Source organism: Dreissena polymorpha, chromosome 16 (assembly GCF_020536995.1).
Source record: "Dreissena polymorpha isolate Duluth1 chromosome 16, UMN_Dpol_1.0, whole genome shotgun sequence".
In the NCBI taxonomy this organism is placed as follows: domain Eukaryota; kingdom Metazoa; phylum Mollusca; class Bivalvia; order Myida; family Dreissenidae; genus Dreissena; species Dreissena polymorpha.
Genome location: NC_068370.1, coordinates 12,483,272 through 12,498,266, shown reverse-complemented (window position 1 = coordinate 12,498,266; position 14,995 = coordinate 12,483,272). Strand labels below are relative to the sequence as shown.

Sequence of the window (14,995 nt, the reverse complement as noted above, 5' to 3'; positions counted from 1 at the left end):
GGCCAATTGTTATGAATCGGCATCATTTTTAATACGCTATTTTGATAAATGTTCAAACAATGCCGCTGTATCACCACACTATTGCTTCTAATTAAAAGTTCATAGGTGCAGAGGAAAGCAAATTGAAACACACAGGCGATCAGCTGCGGTCAGTCATGATGAGAATATTTTTCAAAGTTAACCATATACGTGTTTGTTTATTTATATATGTTTACTCTTACATAGTATTCAACATTAATTTTGTCGTTCCTGCCGAGTGGCCTGTACCATGATTAGGCGTTAACTATATTTTGTTTGCAATAAGCCGACGAACCCTTATATACCGGTATACATTTTAGAATTTAAGGGATCGTTTTCGAAAACTTTTGCTGTGTTCACTCGACTACATATTTCATATATTTCTCCATATGATGAACTCATATTCAATGCATAATTGGTTTATTTATTTCATTTTACAGAATTATTAGTCTGTGTATGATTATCTAGCTTTTGCAAGTTTAAATTTGATTTGTTTTACCAAAGCAATCTACATAAACGACGCGGCACAGTTTGCTTGCCAGTATTTGTTTTTTATCGCTGGTAAATATTTTCGACGACTATTAAGAGACGATCAGCGACCATATGATGTTTAAGGGGCCTTTTCACGTTTTGGTAAATTGACAAAATTAAAAAGAAATGTTTCAGATTTGCAAATTTTCGTTGAAGTTGTAGTTATGAATCTTTTGACGATTTAAAAACCTGAAAATTATTAAGCGTTGCAACGCGAAACGATTGACTAATTTTGAGAGTTCTGATGTTGTTATATTTTGGGATACTACGAGGATTTCTAATATAAAGCATACAATACATAATTCATAGATTCATTGTATGAGCATAGATGGCCGAGTGGTCTAAGCGATAGACTTTTACTCCGGGGGTCAGTGGTTCGAGCCAAGTTGAGGGTTACTATTTGTCTTTCTTTACTTGTTTTCTTGTAGTTTTTTTAAATATCCAATGTTTACATTTATGATTAATCAATATAAAGCATTTAATGACAAACTTAAATACATGTCCAAATCTGTGAAAAGACTCCTTTAAAAGCCTTATATAAAAACGTTATCGGCTAAGTGTGTAGATTTATGAGCTCAGTATGAGGTAGCGTCTCCGTATGTGGAGTGATCGGCTCAATATGTGGAGTAATCGGCTCAGTATGTGGAGATATCGCCTCATTGTGTGCATTTATCGGCTAAGTATGTGGGTTATAAGCTCAGTATGTGTAGTAATCGGCTCAGTATGTGGAGTTATGGGCACGAAATGATGCGTAATCGACTCATTATGAACAGTTATTTGCTCAGTATGTGCAGTTATCAGTATATGGATGAATCTGTTAAGTATGAGGAGTAATTTTGCTCAGTGTGCGGAGTAAGCGGCTCAGTATGTGGCGCAATCAGCTCAGTATGTGGATAGAGGCTTAGTACGTGATGTTATCTTTTCAGTATATGGGGTTATCGGCTCAGTATGTGGAGTTATCGGCTCAGTATACGGAGTTATCTACTCAGTAAGTGGCGAAATCAGCACAATAAGTGAAGTAATCAGTTCAGTATGTGGAGTTGTTAGCTCAGTATTGCATGTTATAAGCTCAGTTTGTGGAGTTATCAGCTCAATTAGTGGAGTTATCAGCTCAGTATGTAAAGTAATCGTCTCAGTATGTAGAGTTATCGGCTCAGTGTGAGGTGTTATCGGCTCAGTATGTCGAGTGGATTGATTGGCTCATTATGTGGATAAATCGGCTCAATATGTGGAGGTATCGGTTTAGCACGTGGAGTAATCGGCTCAGTATGTGGAGTGATCGGTTGTATTTGTAATCGGCTAAGTATGCGGTGGTATGGGCTCAGTATGTGGTGTAATCGGCTCAGTATGTGGTGTAATCGGCTCAGTATGTGGAATAATCGGCTCAATATGTGGAGTAATCGGCTAACTATATGGATGCATCGGCTCAGCATAGTAATTAACTCAGTATGTAGAGTTATCAGCTCTGTATTTAGAGTAATCAGCCCATTATGTGGAGTTATCAACTCAGTATGTGGATTTATCAGCACAGTATGTGGAGTTATCAGCTCAGTATGTGGAGTAATCAGCTCAGTATGTGGAGTTATCAGCTCAATATGTGAATTTGTAAACTAAGATTGTGCAGTTATCAGCTCAATATGTGGAGTAATCAGCTCAGTATAGTAATTAGCTCAGTATGTAGATTTATGAGCTCAGTATGTGAAGTTATCAGCTTAGTATGTGGAGTTATCAGTTCAGTATGTGGATTAATCAGCTAAGTATGTGGAGTAGTCAGCTTGGTATGTGGAGTAATCAGCTCAGTATGTGGAGTTATCAGCTCAGTATGTGGAGTAGTCAGCTTAGTATGTGAAGTTATCAGCTTAGTATGTGGAGTTATCAGTTCAGTATGTGGAGTAATCAGCTCACTATGTGGAGTAATCAAACAGCTCGTTATGTGGAGTAATCAGCTCAGTATGTGGAGTAATTGGCACGGTTTACCGAGTTATTGGCTCAGTATATCGAGTTATTGGCTCAGTATGTGGAGTTATTAACACAGTATGTCGAGTTATGGACTAAGTATGTTGAATTATCAGCTCATTATTTTGAGTTATATTGTGAATTTATCAGAATATTTATTGTGGGGTATTCTTCATTGAATATGGAGAATTTAGCAGATGGATGTCGAGTAATTAACATGAACAACAATAATTAGATTACAATATTTAATACTCTCGTGAATTTGTACATAAAAAAATATTCCTAGTTTTCATCATGATATGTCTGTGATGCACTTTTTAAACTCTCTTTCTAAAACATCTCTGTCTAGATTCTTCCCTGAAAAAACAAATAGAGCCATGCATAGAAAATTAGACATCAATGAAACCTGGCAATACAAAATTAGAAAGGTCAAATATTCCATCTGGAATAAACATTTTATTTTATACGTAACGACCCTGAAAGTGTCCCAAAACTACTATCTTATAAAGATATTAAGAGATCAAATGTCAGGACGAAGTTTTAATTAAGCTGCATCTTATTTAACACTTATTAATTTTTGTACCGTTGTTTGCATGGTCTTGTGGCAAAAAACAGTTTATCCAGAGGAGACCCCTCTTTATCTATATGTGGTAAACACAATTAAAATCAAAGTCACAAGTGCCTTGAGTGAGAAGAGAACCCAGGTCGCCTACAGAGGAAGTGAGTGTCCCAACAATTGAGCTAGCCAGACAGCCAAGTGTAGTATGGACAAAACAACAGTATATTTGAGCTGCCGCTCTGAGAAAACAGCGTTAAATGCATGTGCATTAAGTGTCATTGTTATGATATTTTTTGTTTAAAGAAATTCTCCTCAAAGCAAAAATCCAGTTCAGGCAAAACGTGTTGTCTCTGATAAGCCTGTGCACACTGCACAAGATCATCTAAGAGGACACTTTATGCACATGCATTAAACCTCCTTTTCACAGAGCCCGTCTCATATTTTTGTATGTACCTATAAACACAAGTATGTTGGTCCTGGTTTCCCCGGGCAACCAGGGTGTGGTGGGGTGAAAGTCATACAGCTCCTGTACTGCCTGTACCACACACCGGGGCTGCGAGTCACCAGTGCAGATTACACCCTGCAAGGACACATGAGATCATTTGACTCACATCATGCGAAAATAGGTCTAATGCTATATGCCACCAGATTTGTTCAAGCCTATGCATTTGCTGGCTGGCCATGAATTAGCCTGCTCGCAAATGAGACCATAAAACCGTTGTCATATTATTGAACCAAGTTCTCTTATAACAACTGAGCTAAGAACCCAAGTCATACTAGTATAACTTACTCAAGGACATAAGGAATCTAATTACCACTGACTTCAATACCTAAGACACCTTATTACAACTGATTATCATGCGTATGTCATTTAGCTACATATTAACTTGTCTTATTGATCCCAGTACATATGACATCGTATTACAGTACTCCTGACCCAAGTACCTAGGCATTTGAAGATCATTATAACATTCAACTAGTCGTGCAACATTTAACACGTTGACGTATGATAGAAGTCTACAAATGCACCCACTTTGAGCCTGTACAGTGTGATGGTGTCCCCATGGCTGTTCTGTAGGGACCTCTCCCACAGCACGTTCTGCAGGAAGGAGTCAAGAAGGCCCTGGTTGGCCAAGCCCCTCACCTCCAGGGTCAGAGAGGTCACAGACTGTGGGAAAACATACGCAATAAAAAAAATATGATGAAAAGTGGCCAATAATCGTTTATTCATCAAGCAAACATTGAAACTATATATTCAACCGACAAAAATGCATTTACTTTTAAAATCAAGTTAAAATTAGTGTCAAGTGTAAGTGATGGGTAAACATTACTCACAAATCCAGACACTGTTGTTTGCCAACTTTTGCACCGAAGATTACACATTTCATGTTGAAAATAGATTGTAACAAGCAGAATCGTATCCACAGATTTGACCATGGCCATGGGTTGACTTTGCAGACAATATATTGTAATTGTCCTTGCAAGCAGATTAAGTAGCATAATTTTGAGATACTGTCATATTTCGAGTAACACCTATTATGCTGTGCTACTACCCTTAATACAACTTATTAAGTTAATACCTGTGAAGGCTTAGATCTATTGCACTTTTGTTTCTATTTTAATAACATATATTATACATTATCATTATGTGTCAGTAACTTAAATCATATTGATGTAATATAATGATTATAATGAGTAATATTAACAAATGTTTTTATTAAATTTGTAGCTCTAAATAAGACTCCATGTGTCTATATTAAAGAACATAGTGCAATCATTGAACGTCCTCTCATATTTTGTTGTACTTTCCATAAATTAAACTTCAAATTAAATTTAAAATAACTTAATTCCTTCATTTAAACAAAGCAATTATAGTTCTTTAATTTCTTCTTTCCAAATGCCAACAGGAAAAAAAAACATGTAAGAAATGTTTTGAGAGAAAAGAATTTCCCATAAACATGTTTTCAGAACAACTGGATATCAATTATGCCTATCTACCTGAAACATCAATTAGCGCCTGCCTTTACCGCCTTAAATATGTTTTGAAATGCTTATAGCAATGTTCCACGCAGTATTTTAAATTAATGGGCTTTCCTCCACGGAAGTGACTGCACAGAAATTGTTTGCCTTCCTCAATCTATGTTATGAAAACTGTTTTTCTACTTAGCCATTTGCCAAAAATATCAAAACAACTGTAGCCTCGGCCATAAATCTGTTTAGATTTCTCGAAGAAAAATGACCAAAATCTCTGTGTTTTGAAAATATGGGAAGATGTTGGCAATTGGGCAATTAAACTGTCAAAATGCTACCCTGACTGTCAGCATGCAACAGTTTTCACTGCTATTAAAGACACATTTGAGGGGTTTATGCAAGTTCCTGGGTTAATAGACGGGAACTAATTTCACTTACAGAAAATAGAGCTTAATAAGACATTAAATATTGCAGCATGTTGGTTTACCTTCTCTTACTTGTCTTTTTTTGTGTGTGTGTAACTTTTTGTTAAACAAGTATTTGTCTAGTTAAAAGTACACAAACATACAATGTATTTTTGTCTAGAGATAAAAAATTGCACAAAATGTCATAATAAGTTACAAGTTCATTTAAGACTAGTGAGTATTTTAAGTAGAAACAAAATAATTAAACAAAAATATTAGACGAAATTCGTTAAACTATACTTCTGTAAAATAATTATAAAATAAATGAAATCTTTGTTAACATGATTCAACCATAATGGGGATAAAATGCTTCAGAGTAAACACATGTACAGAAACAATTCATGCAATTGTGACAACAGTAAAAACTGACATAAATTTCAAGACTTAATATTTGTGAATATGTAAAAATTTGTTCTGATTAAAACACTTCTCAAGATAAGCTAGTTTCTGAAAAACAAACTTATACACAGTACATAATTTGTATCAAATTAATTAATTAAATATACCTTGTCTATAATGTGTTTATCAGAAGAACTAAACCCTCTGCCATGGAATGTGTCAGCTAGTCTGAAAATAAGTTACAAAGAATATTTCTTCCTCAGTTATGTATATGAGACATACAGTAAGAACAAGAGATGTATTTGTCAGAAACACAATGCCCCCTATTGCACCGCTTTGAAATAAAATTTCAATACATCATTTAGCGGGTTTAGAAATTATCGCCCTTTTATAGCTTATTTCTTCCCTTGGATTGTATTTTTTTACTTTTGACCTTGAAGGACGACCTTGACCATAACATTTGTTTTAGATTATATCCTTAAAAAAAATATTACTTCCCTTGTGAAAATGGTCTGTACCTGCCAAATGATATAAAATAGAAATTATCTCTCTTTAAAGCTTGTTACTTCCCTTGGATTTAGTTTTTTGACCTTTGACCTTGAAGGATGACCTTGACCATGACCTTTCACCACTCAAAATGTGCAGCTCCATGAGATACACATGCATGCCAAATATCAAGTAGCTATCTGCAATATTGCAAAATTTATGGCCAATGTTAAGTTTTCTGACCGACACACAGACAGACAGACGGACTGACAGTTCAACTGCTATATGCCCCCGGTAGGGCAAGCATCAAACCCCCTTTTCACAGAGCACGGCCCATTTGCTTTGAGTAAATCTCAGGCTCACTCAGGCAGCGTTTTAGTATGTCCTCCAATGTCACTCCTGGTAGGTACTGGTTTAACCAAGGCAATGGGCACAATAGTGTTTCAATAAATCAATTAATTCAATCAAGCTTAAATAACTAAGTTTGAACATAACCCCCCCCCCCTTACACCGGTAGGGGACATAAAAGTACTTGACCAGCACGTTGGTACGGTATTCATACCTTGCGGGACTCAAATCCCCATAAGCATTGAGATCCAAAATGTCGCCAAGATCTGTCCTGAAATACAGAAAATACACAACATTACACTCCTGGGTGCAATATGAATTGTTTTGCAGTTGTTTCTACAACTCTAGTTCATGAGTCTTTTTGAAGCCAAAAATAATTTTTTATACACTTCTTTGTCACTGATTATTCACTAATTAAAAAATACATTTAATATGCACACTTATAATTAATTTGACAGTGGATTAGGCAATTTATTGTAAATAAGCATATTCATCATATTAGGTGTTTCATGATCAAGAAAGGCACGAAAAGGTGCAACTGTATATAAAGGGCTATTGTCTCCCCTGAAATAAAGGATTAAAGTCACATAAATACTCAAAATCAACATATATTTCGCAAAATATTTCGTAAAATAAAGTTAACACATACAAAATTAGTGTTACTTACAGCAATAGAAAAAATTTCAATGCAAGATGTGGTTTGGTATCTTAGATTTAACGCAATAAAAAATGCTAATTTTTATTTGTTTGTTCCACAATATATTCCATGTGAATTCCCCGTCATGATATCCGAACATTTACAAGCTAACACTACCGGTCGCATTGGAAGAACGACGTATTCATGAGAAATACATTGTGCTTTCAATGCCTCCCAAAGCCAATCTCATGTTTACTCAGGAAATAAGTGTGTTTTGTTTCATGAATTCAACAATCATTGAGAGTTTAAAGAAAAAACAACTTTTTCAGGGGAAAATTAAACAAGAGGGCCAAGATGGCCCTAGTTCGCTCACCTGAGAGGACCCTGTTCATTTAATCTTAAACAAACGTCAAACTTGACCTACCGGGTAGATATTGTCCAGACAAACATCCTGGTCAAGTTTCATCATTATTGAACCAAAACTCTGGCGTATGGAGTGTTTTTGTTTTTGTAAGATTTTATCTGGTGATCTTTATTTTGAGTTCACCCCCCTTACCAAACATCAAACTTTGCTTACAAAAAAATATATTTTGACCAAGATTCATAAAATCTGAAACAAAATTGTGACCTCTCAAGTGTTTACAAGGATTTTGTATAATATAATGAAAATTTGGACAATCTAAGGGCAATAATAATGGCATTAATTTGTGATTTTGCTCATTATCAAACTTGACTGAGTTCTTTTAGCAACTTTCATAAAGAATGCTTGAGAAGTGTGAATGCTAGAGTGTTTACAAACCAAATGTGGACGAACGGACGGATCACCTGAGCAATCAGGTGAGCTAAAAAGGTGTGTTTCACCGATCTGAGCCATTTTCCAACTTGTCCGAGAAATCACTAAAACCAATGTATTGATTAAGTTTCACGATGATTAGGCAAGAAATGAGACTTCTGTAGTGTTCGATCACAAGGTTTCTCTCTAGTCACATAAGGAAAACTGCCCCCACCCCCTGGCGGCCATGTTTTTTGACCGATCGGGACCATTTGCGAACTCATCTGAGATATATATATAAAACCAATCATTTCACCAAGTTTCATGATGATTGGGCAAAAAATGTGACTTCTAGAGTGTTCACAAGCTTTTTTACTATATACATATAAGAAAACTGACCCCCCCCCCCCCCGGCAGCCATGTTATTCAACTGACCGGAACCATTTTTTTAACTCAACTCTCGTATCAAGGAAACAAATGTTCTGACCAAATTTCATGAAAATTGGGCCAAAAATGTGACTTCTAGAGTGTTCACATGTTTTCACTATATACATATAGAGAAAAATTCCCCGCCCACTGGCGGCCATGTTTTTCACCAATCTGGACCATTTTCGAACACGTCTGAGATATCAATAAAACCAATGTTTTGTCCAACTTTAATGATGATTGAGCAAAAATTGTGACTTCTCGTGTGTTTACAAGGTTTCTCTAAAGCCAAATAAGGAAAACTGCCCCGCCCACTGGCGGCCAAGTTTTTCAATGGACCAGAACTACTTTTGAACTCAACCAACATATCATTAAGACAAACATTTTGACAAAGTTACATGAAGATTTGGTCATAAAATATGACTTCTACAGTGTTTACAAGGTTTTTCTTTTTTTTGACCTAGTGACCTAGTTTTTGACTCAGCATGACCCAGTTTCCAACTCCATCCAGATATCATTGGGACAAATCTTATGCCTAAGTTTCATGAAGATCGGACAAAAAATGTGGCCTCTAGAGTGTTTAAAAGGTATCTCTATAGCCAAATAAGGAAAACTGCCCCGTCCACTGGCGGCCATGTTTTTCAACACACCAGAACCACTTTTGAACTCAACCAACATATCATTAAGACAAACATTTTGACAAAGTTTCATAAAGGTTGGGCATGAAATGTGACTTCAACAGTGTTTACAAGGTTTTTCTTTTTTTTTGACCTAGTGACCTAGTTTTTGATCCGGCACAACCCAGTTTCGAACTCAACCGAGTTTTCATTGGGACAAAGCTTTTGACCAAGTTTCATGAAGATCGGACAATAAATGTGGCCTCTAGAGTGTTTACGAACAAATGTGGGAGGACGGACGGACGACGGACAAAGACCGGTCACAAAAGCTCACCTGAGCAATAAGGTGACCTAAAAAAAAAGGTGCAGAAACTTGTTATGAGCATCTAAAAAGCGCATCTAATTGTGCTTAAAGAAGCCAAAAACACATTTGAATAAATGTTAATTCTTTATTAGACATAGGAGGTAAAAATATTCCAGTATTTTGACTGATTTGTTTCATTTTGGTTAAGGCTTTTGCACTTGAATTCCCGTAATAAATCAAAGCACCGCCGGTGAAAGCCAAATTGCTTAGCAGGCATTATTATAAAATGCATTTTCAAGCATTTTTTATCATGAAAAATTTACCTGAAATTTGGCATACACATTTCAAATAGGTTAATTATTATCAAGAAATGCCTACTATTGCAATTTAAACTTAGTTTACCTTGTCTAATAGGTTACATTATACTAAATGATAGTCATGTATGGCTGTATACACTCTCCATAAAAAAACATCATATTTTACTTGAAAGCATGTTTTACACTTTAGACTGTTGTTCTGATTTCATATTTTAGAGATATTGATATTGTAAGCATATTATGTGTTAATTACCGAATCCCTGAAATAAGATTAAGAAAGAGACTTGAGTAAAAAAAAGCTTTAAGAAAAGGTATGTTTGTTGGGATCTCTTTATGCAAAATGTTGTATTTATTTTCCCTTCGAGTTTTCTTTTTAACATTGAATTATATCAGGAAATTATTTAATATATTGTGACCTTAAAGGGCTAGTGGCTGTCTGCATCATGCGATGAAGGTGCTTATGACATGCCTATGAATTTTGAGATGACTGAGCTACCATGCGAAAGACGTCAGACCTCAGACATATCTTATAAAATTTTCTCAGGTCAGATAATCTTTAAAGGGACTGTCAACCATGACGACGAAGAAAAGAAAAGTTGTAAAAGACCGTATTTTTTTTACAATTATTAGTTAATATTAATTAAAATATCACGACTGGTATATAACATTACTTGCAAAAAGTTCTTAAGTTTTCATATACAAGCTATTGGACCTTATGTTGGTGTTTTCTTTTGTCTTTCGTATTGGTTGGTCATAGTCATTTCATGGCAAGACTTTCAATCTCCTAAAAAATAAGCTATACAAACTTAAGGTCTATCTAAAGCAGAATAATGATTAATATTGTATTTTACTATTATTTTAATTTGGTTTTTCCAATAAAATAATATATTTAAGGATTAAGAGCAGCATTACTATGAAACACTCTTTCAGGAAAAGTTTCATTTCAATAAACATGACATCTGAAAAAATGCACGCTCATCAGATTTTTCCTTTATTATTGAGTTACTGTAGTCAGTGCAAAAGTATATTATAACCCATATAGAAAATATTAAGAGATGACACAATTTTCCTCTGCCAAATCAATATCATACATTCAAAGGCCTTTTAAAGTCTCAGACCACCTGTCATCAACAAAAACTGAGAAATACTTCATAGACAGTTCTGCCAACACAATTTTGTATTCAGAACTCTGACATGGGAAGTGGTTTTATAACCTTAGCAACAAGTGTTGGTCCCATGTTACTGATGGAAGGAACCACCATTACCCCATGTGACACAACTGTTCTGTCACTTATACTGGGAAGAAATGTGCAAGGAGCTTCCAATCTAGCAGACAAAAAAGCATACACATCAATTATGTAGATTTTATTATTAACAGCTTACTTATACTAACATATGCAAGGACATTTTATTAACAAAAGATGTAAAGTGTAAAACGGACATTCACAAAATGATATTTCAATCATGTAAAATGAAGGTTGCAATATGACACATTTTCCCCACATAATGAAATTTCTTCATCAGAACATAATAACCGGTATTATGGCATGAATGGACCGTTGTTGAATTTTAAAATCGTAGTACCCATTGCATAATGATAAAATAGGAATTATTTATGAATATTAAAATGTTTCATAATGTTTAATACAGTAAGTTGTTGAAAGATTATTATCTCTTCAGAAACAAACATAACACTTTCCCAAAATAAATTTAACTTTTTATGTCAATAATTTAACAGAATTGTACAGTTACTTTGAATTTGTGCATTTTTTTAAATAAATGCAAGGGAAATCTAGATTTTTTATAGAGTGTATACAAGAATCCAAGCTTACTGCCCATACAAAACCACACCAAAAAACAAATGCTCATTCAAATTCTTTTCCAATGAAGTTTGAATCAGAATGCTATCTCATATGGATTTCCTTCCATGTGAAGCCAATTCCAAAGATAATGAACTCCTTTGATTGAACTATCCTGATTACCAACAGATTTGCCATTACTTTAACCACACTGCAGGAAACATCCCAAATATACTACCGTGTGCTCTTTCCTTGTGCCGAACTCCTACCATTTTTCTTAACATGATCTTCAACATTCATTACCCTATGAAACATGTTTTAAAATCCACTAAAAAACCAACAAACATCATTTCAGAGAAGGCAAAAAAATCCTACCCAGAAGCTTGAAGACATCTGTATTTGTATTTTTTTCTTTCCAAACACACCTCACAATCTCGCTCCACAATGTCAAGAGGGAAACATAATTTTCTGCCCCATTACCTTTCATCAAAGTCTCGTCATGTTTCTCTATAGGTCAACACTTTTGAAAACATTTTCTCTGTTTGAACCAATAGTTATTGATGTTTTCGAAGACTCAAGCTAAGTTTACTGAAATATGGGCTTTTTGCCCGACCTCCTAAATGTCTTAATCAGACTCCAAATTGATTCTGCAGGTCTGATCTCTGGGTAGTGCAGCTCATGGTTGATCACAGGGTTTTACACAAGCAATTTGCAAGTAATTACTCAAATAATAGCAATATTTTAAAATCTGTTTTCCATACATTGTCATTGCAAGGCAGTTGTTGCAGCATGTGTTGCTATGTCTGTTGGATTTTTGTTACTTTGCAAAAAACAATGCATACAACCAAAATCTGAACAACAATTTGTACATTTCTTGTGAAATTGCTACCATTCTTATATGGTATATGTTTTGCCTTTTTTTTTCAATGTTCTTCTGTTTAAATTAAAGATTGTAAATGTAAATGATACTTGTTGGTTCTGTAATTTTTGGAGAAATCCTACCACAAAAAAACTTAGATTTATTTAATTTAGCATTAAAATGTTATAATTTAAAAAATTGTCAAGTGAAAAAATCCCTTCATCAAAGTTAAGTACAACAGAGAATTTCCAATTTATATTTAATAATGAATGGGAAAGCAAAAGGCAAAATAGCATACATGTACCGACTATTAATAGCTATAACTGCAAAATACCATTTGACAAAAACCTACAATAGTAATCCATTTTTTTGCTGCTTTCTTTCTTTTGATTATAAATAAATCATTACACATCAATAACCTTATAATTATATGAGTGACATGAAAAAAATATATCAATAATTCATACACATTTCAGTTTGCTTAAAAAGTTAAGCAAACACATTTTGTCAAACTGTTGATCCTATGATTGTGAAAAAACCTTAACATTTAATTTGAGGGTGATATCCTTTTATGGCTTTGGCACAACAGATGATAACATTTGGCAAAAAACAAACCTGTGTTTCAAACCAGCTTTAAAATTGGATTTGCCTGCTACCCAAAATAATGCATCATTGAATTGTATGTTAACCTTTAAAACATAATGACAGAAGATGATACATTGTAAGTGTCTGAGCATTTAAAAAGTGCTTCCACAAAAAATGAAACAATCCTTACTATTTCAATGTAATTACAATTACATGCATATACTCCTGTTGTTCCACTATTCATTCTGCAGAAGGAAATAGCCATCATTCCAAGCATCACCAATTTCCCAAAACAAACTTAGTTCACAACAGGGGAACAGCGGATTCTGTTGTAGAATTAAAGGTAAACAATTTAGAATTCTTGCAGACGATGGAAGGATAATAATCATTGCTGGAGATTGACGAAGGCAGTCGTAGAAAATTCCATCCGTAATTGAGTGATGGCAATGAGCAACGACGAATTTCAGAAAGTTTTGAAACATAATTAACGTAAGCTTCTTGCTTGTCAAATCATTTTGATAAGCACACCATGATTAACGTAGAAAAGGTTTCTTATAGATGTAGTTAGGATACCAACTGAACAGTATCTTGCCATGTAACTAGAATACCACTCAGACAACTTTGTCACCATGTAGCTACACTACCACTCAGAAATCTTTGTTACCATGAAGCTACATTACCACACAGACAACTTTGTCACCATGTAGCTACAATAACACTCAGAAAAAAAATGTTGCCATGAAGCTTCAATTCCACTCAGACAATTATGTTGCCATGTAACTACAATACCACTGAGACAAATATTTTGCCCTGTTGCTAAAATACCACTCAGACAACTATGTTGCCATGTAGCTACAATACAACTCAGAAAACTATTTACCATGTCGCTACAATATCACTCACACAACTTTGTTAACATGAAGCTACACTACCACTCAGACAACTATGTTGCCATGTAGCTTCAATATCACTCAGACAACTATTTTGCCATGAATCTACATTATCACACAGACAACTTTATTGCCATGTAGTATAGTTTTGTCCCAGATTAGCCTTTGCATTCTACAGAGACTTTTTCAAACAAAAATTGTGCCTGATTAGCCTGTGCAGACTGCACTTGCTTATCTGAGATGATTTTTTACACACATGCATAAGTACGAATTTTCTCAACAACCAGCTCATTTAGTGTGTGAGCATTATTTGTATGAGTGATATTTTCATAACAGAATTTCAACTGACCAAAGAACAGCAATATCATCACAAACAACAAAACAAATCAATTGTAAGTATGCATACCTTTGTACACGTTTCAATGTATAAAACAAGATCAATGATATTAGACAAATAGTTGCTTATATGTTTTTTAATACCTACTAACTGAAATCTATGTACTATGGTTTATTTTATAATATGCCAGTCTAAGTTGGGATAAAAACCTCAGAATCATTTGATGATGTTGTTGTTTGAAAGTCATGGTGTCAATTTTGTTTCAAAGATTACAATGTGACTGACACATTATAACTTATACAAAGAAATACTAATAGGAATGTATTATAGTAAATTTGTACAAAAGTTTATGTTCATCAAAAGGAACCATTTTGAATCCATTAAAAAGTCAGCATTTTTTAAAAATACAGTGACATAAACATGGCCCAACAACATCTGCTTTGCAGAATTTCTGAAAATAACATAAAAAAATAACAATTCTTTGTAGTTGTAGATTTTTCAGCAATCTGAACAATGATACAGAAGAATGGAACACCAACATTTGTTCTGTACATTACTAAGCATAAAACATACTGAAATAACAAAGCCTGCTGAATGTTGAACAAATGCAACCGGGGAGAAAAAGCGTGTAAGGCTCTGAAAGATGTCTAACACCTCCTGACATGATACTATGGCGTATCCGTACATCAAAGATGATTCCAGAGGGGCTGCTAAAGTCGTTGTCGGCTCAACATTGAGACACGCCAGGCATGGCTGATTCGCTAGCATAGACTATGGGTT

The 14,995-nt window shown here is 34.7% G+C and overlaps 1 protein-coding gene across 4 annotated transcripts in view; it reads right to left on the bottom strand.

Annotated features, from left to right (window-relative positions):
- Positions 1-2,736: 2,736 nt before the first annotated feature.
- The window catches only part of LOC127861519 (zinc-regulated GTPase metalloprotein activator 1B-like), a 44,595-nt gene continuing 32,336 nt past the window's right edge, over positions 2,737-14,995 (bottom strand). For all 4 annotated transcript variants that reach the window (XM_052400080.1, XM_052400079.1, XM_052400082.1 and 1 more), the window contains 5 exons: positions 6,887-6,943; positions 6,006-6,066; positions 4,098-4,232; positions 3,518-3,644; positions 2,737-2,862 (listed from right to left, as the gene is read on the bottom strand). In XM_052400080.1, the coding sequence (XP_052256040.1) occupies positions 2,798-2,862; positions 3,518-3,644; positions 4,098-4,232; positions 6,006-6,066; positions 6,887-6,943 (445 nt within the window). In that variant the 3' untranslated portion in view covers positions 2,737-2,797. The remainder of the gene's footprint in view (positions 2,863-3,517; positions 3,645-4,097; positions 4,233-6,005; positions 6,067-6,886; positions 6,944-14,995) is intronic.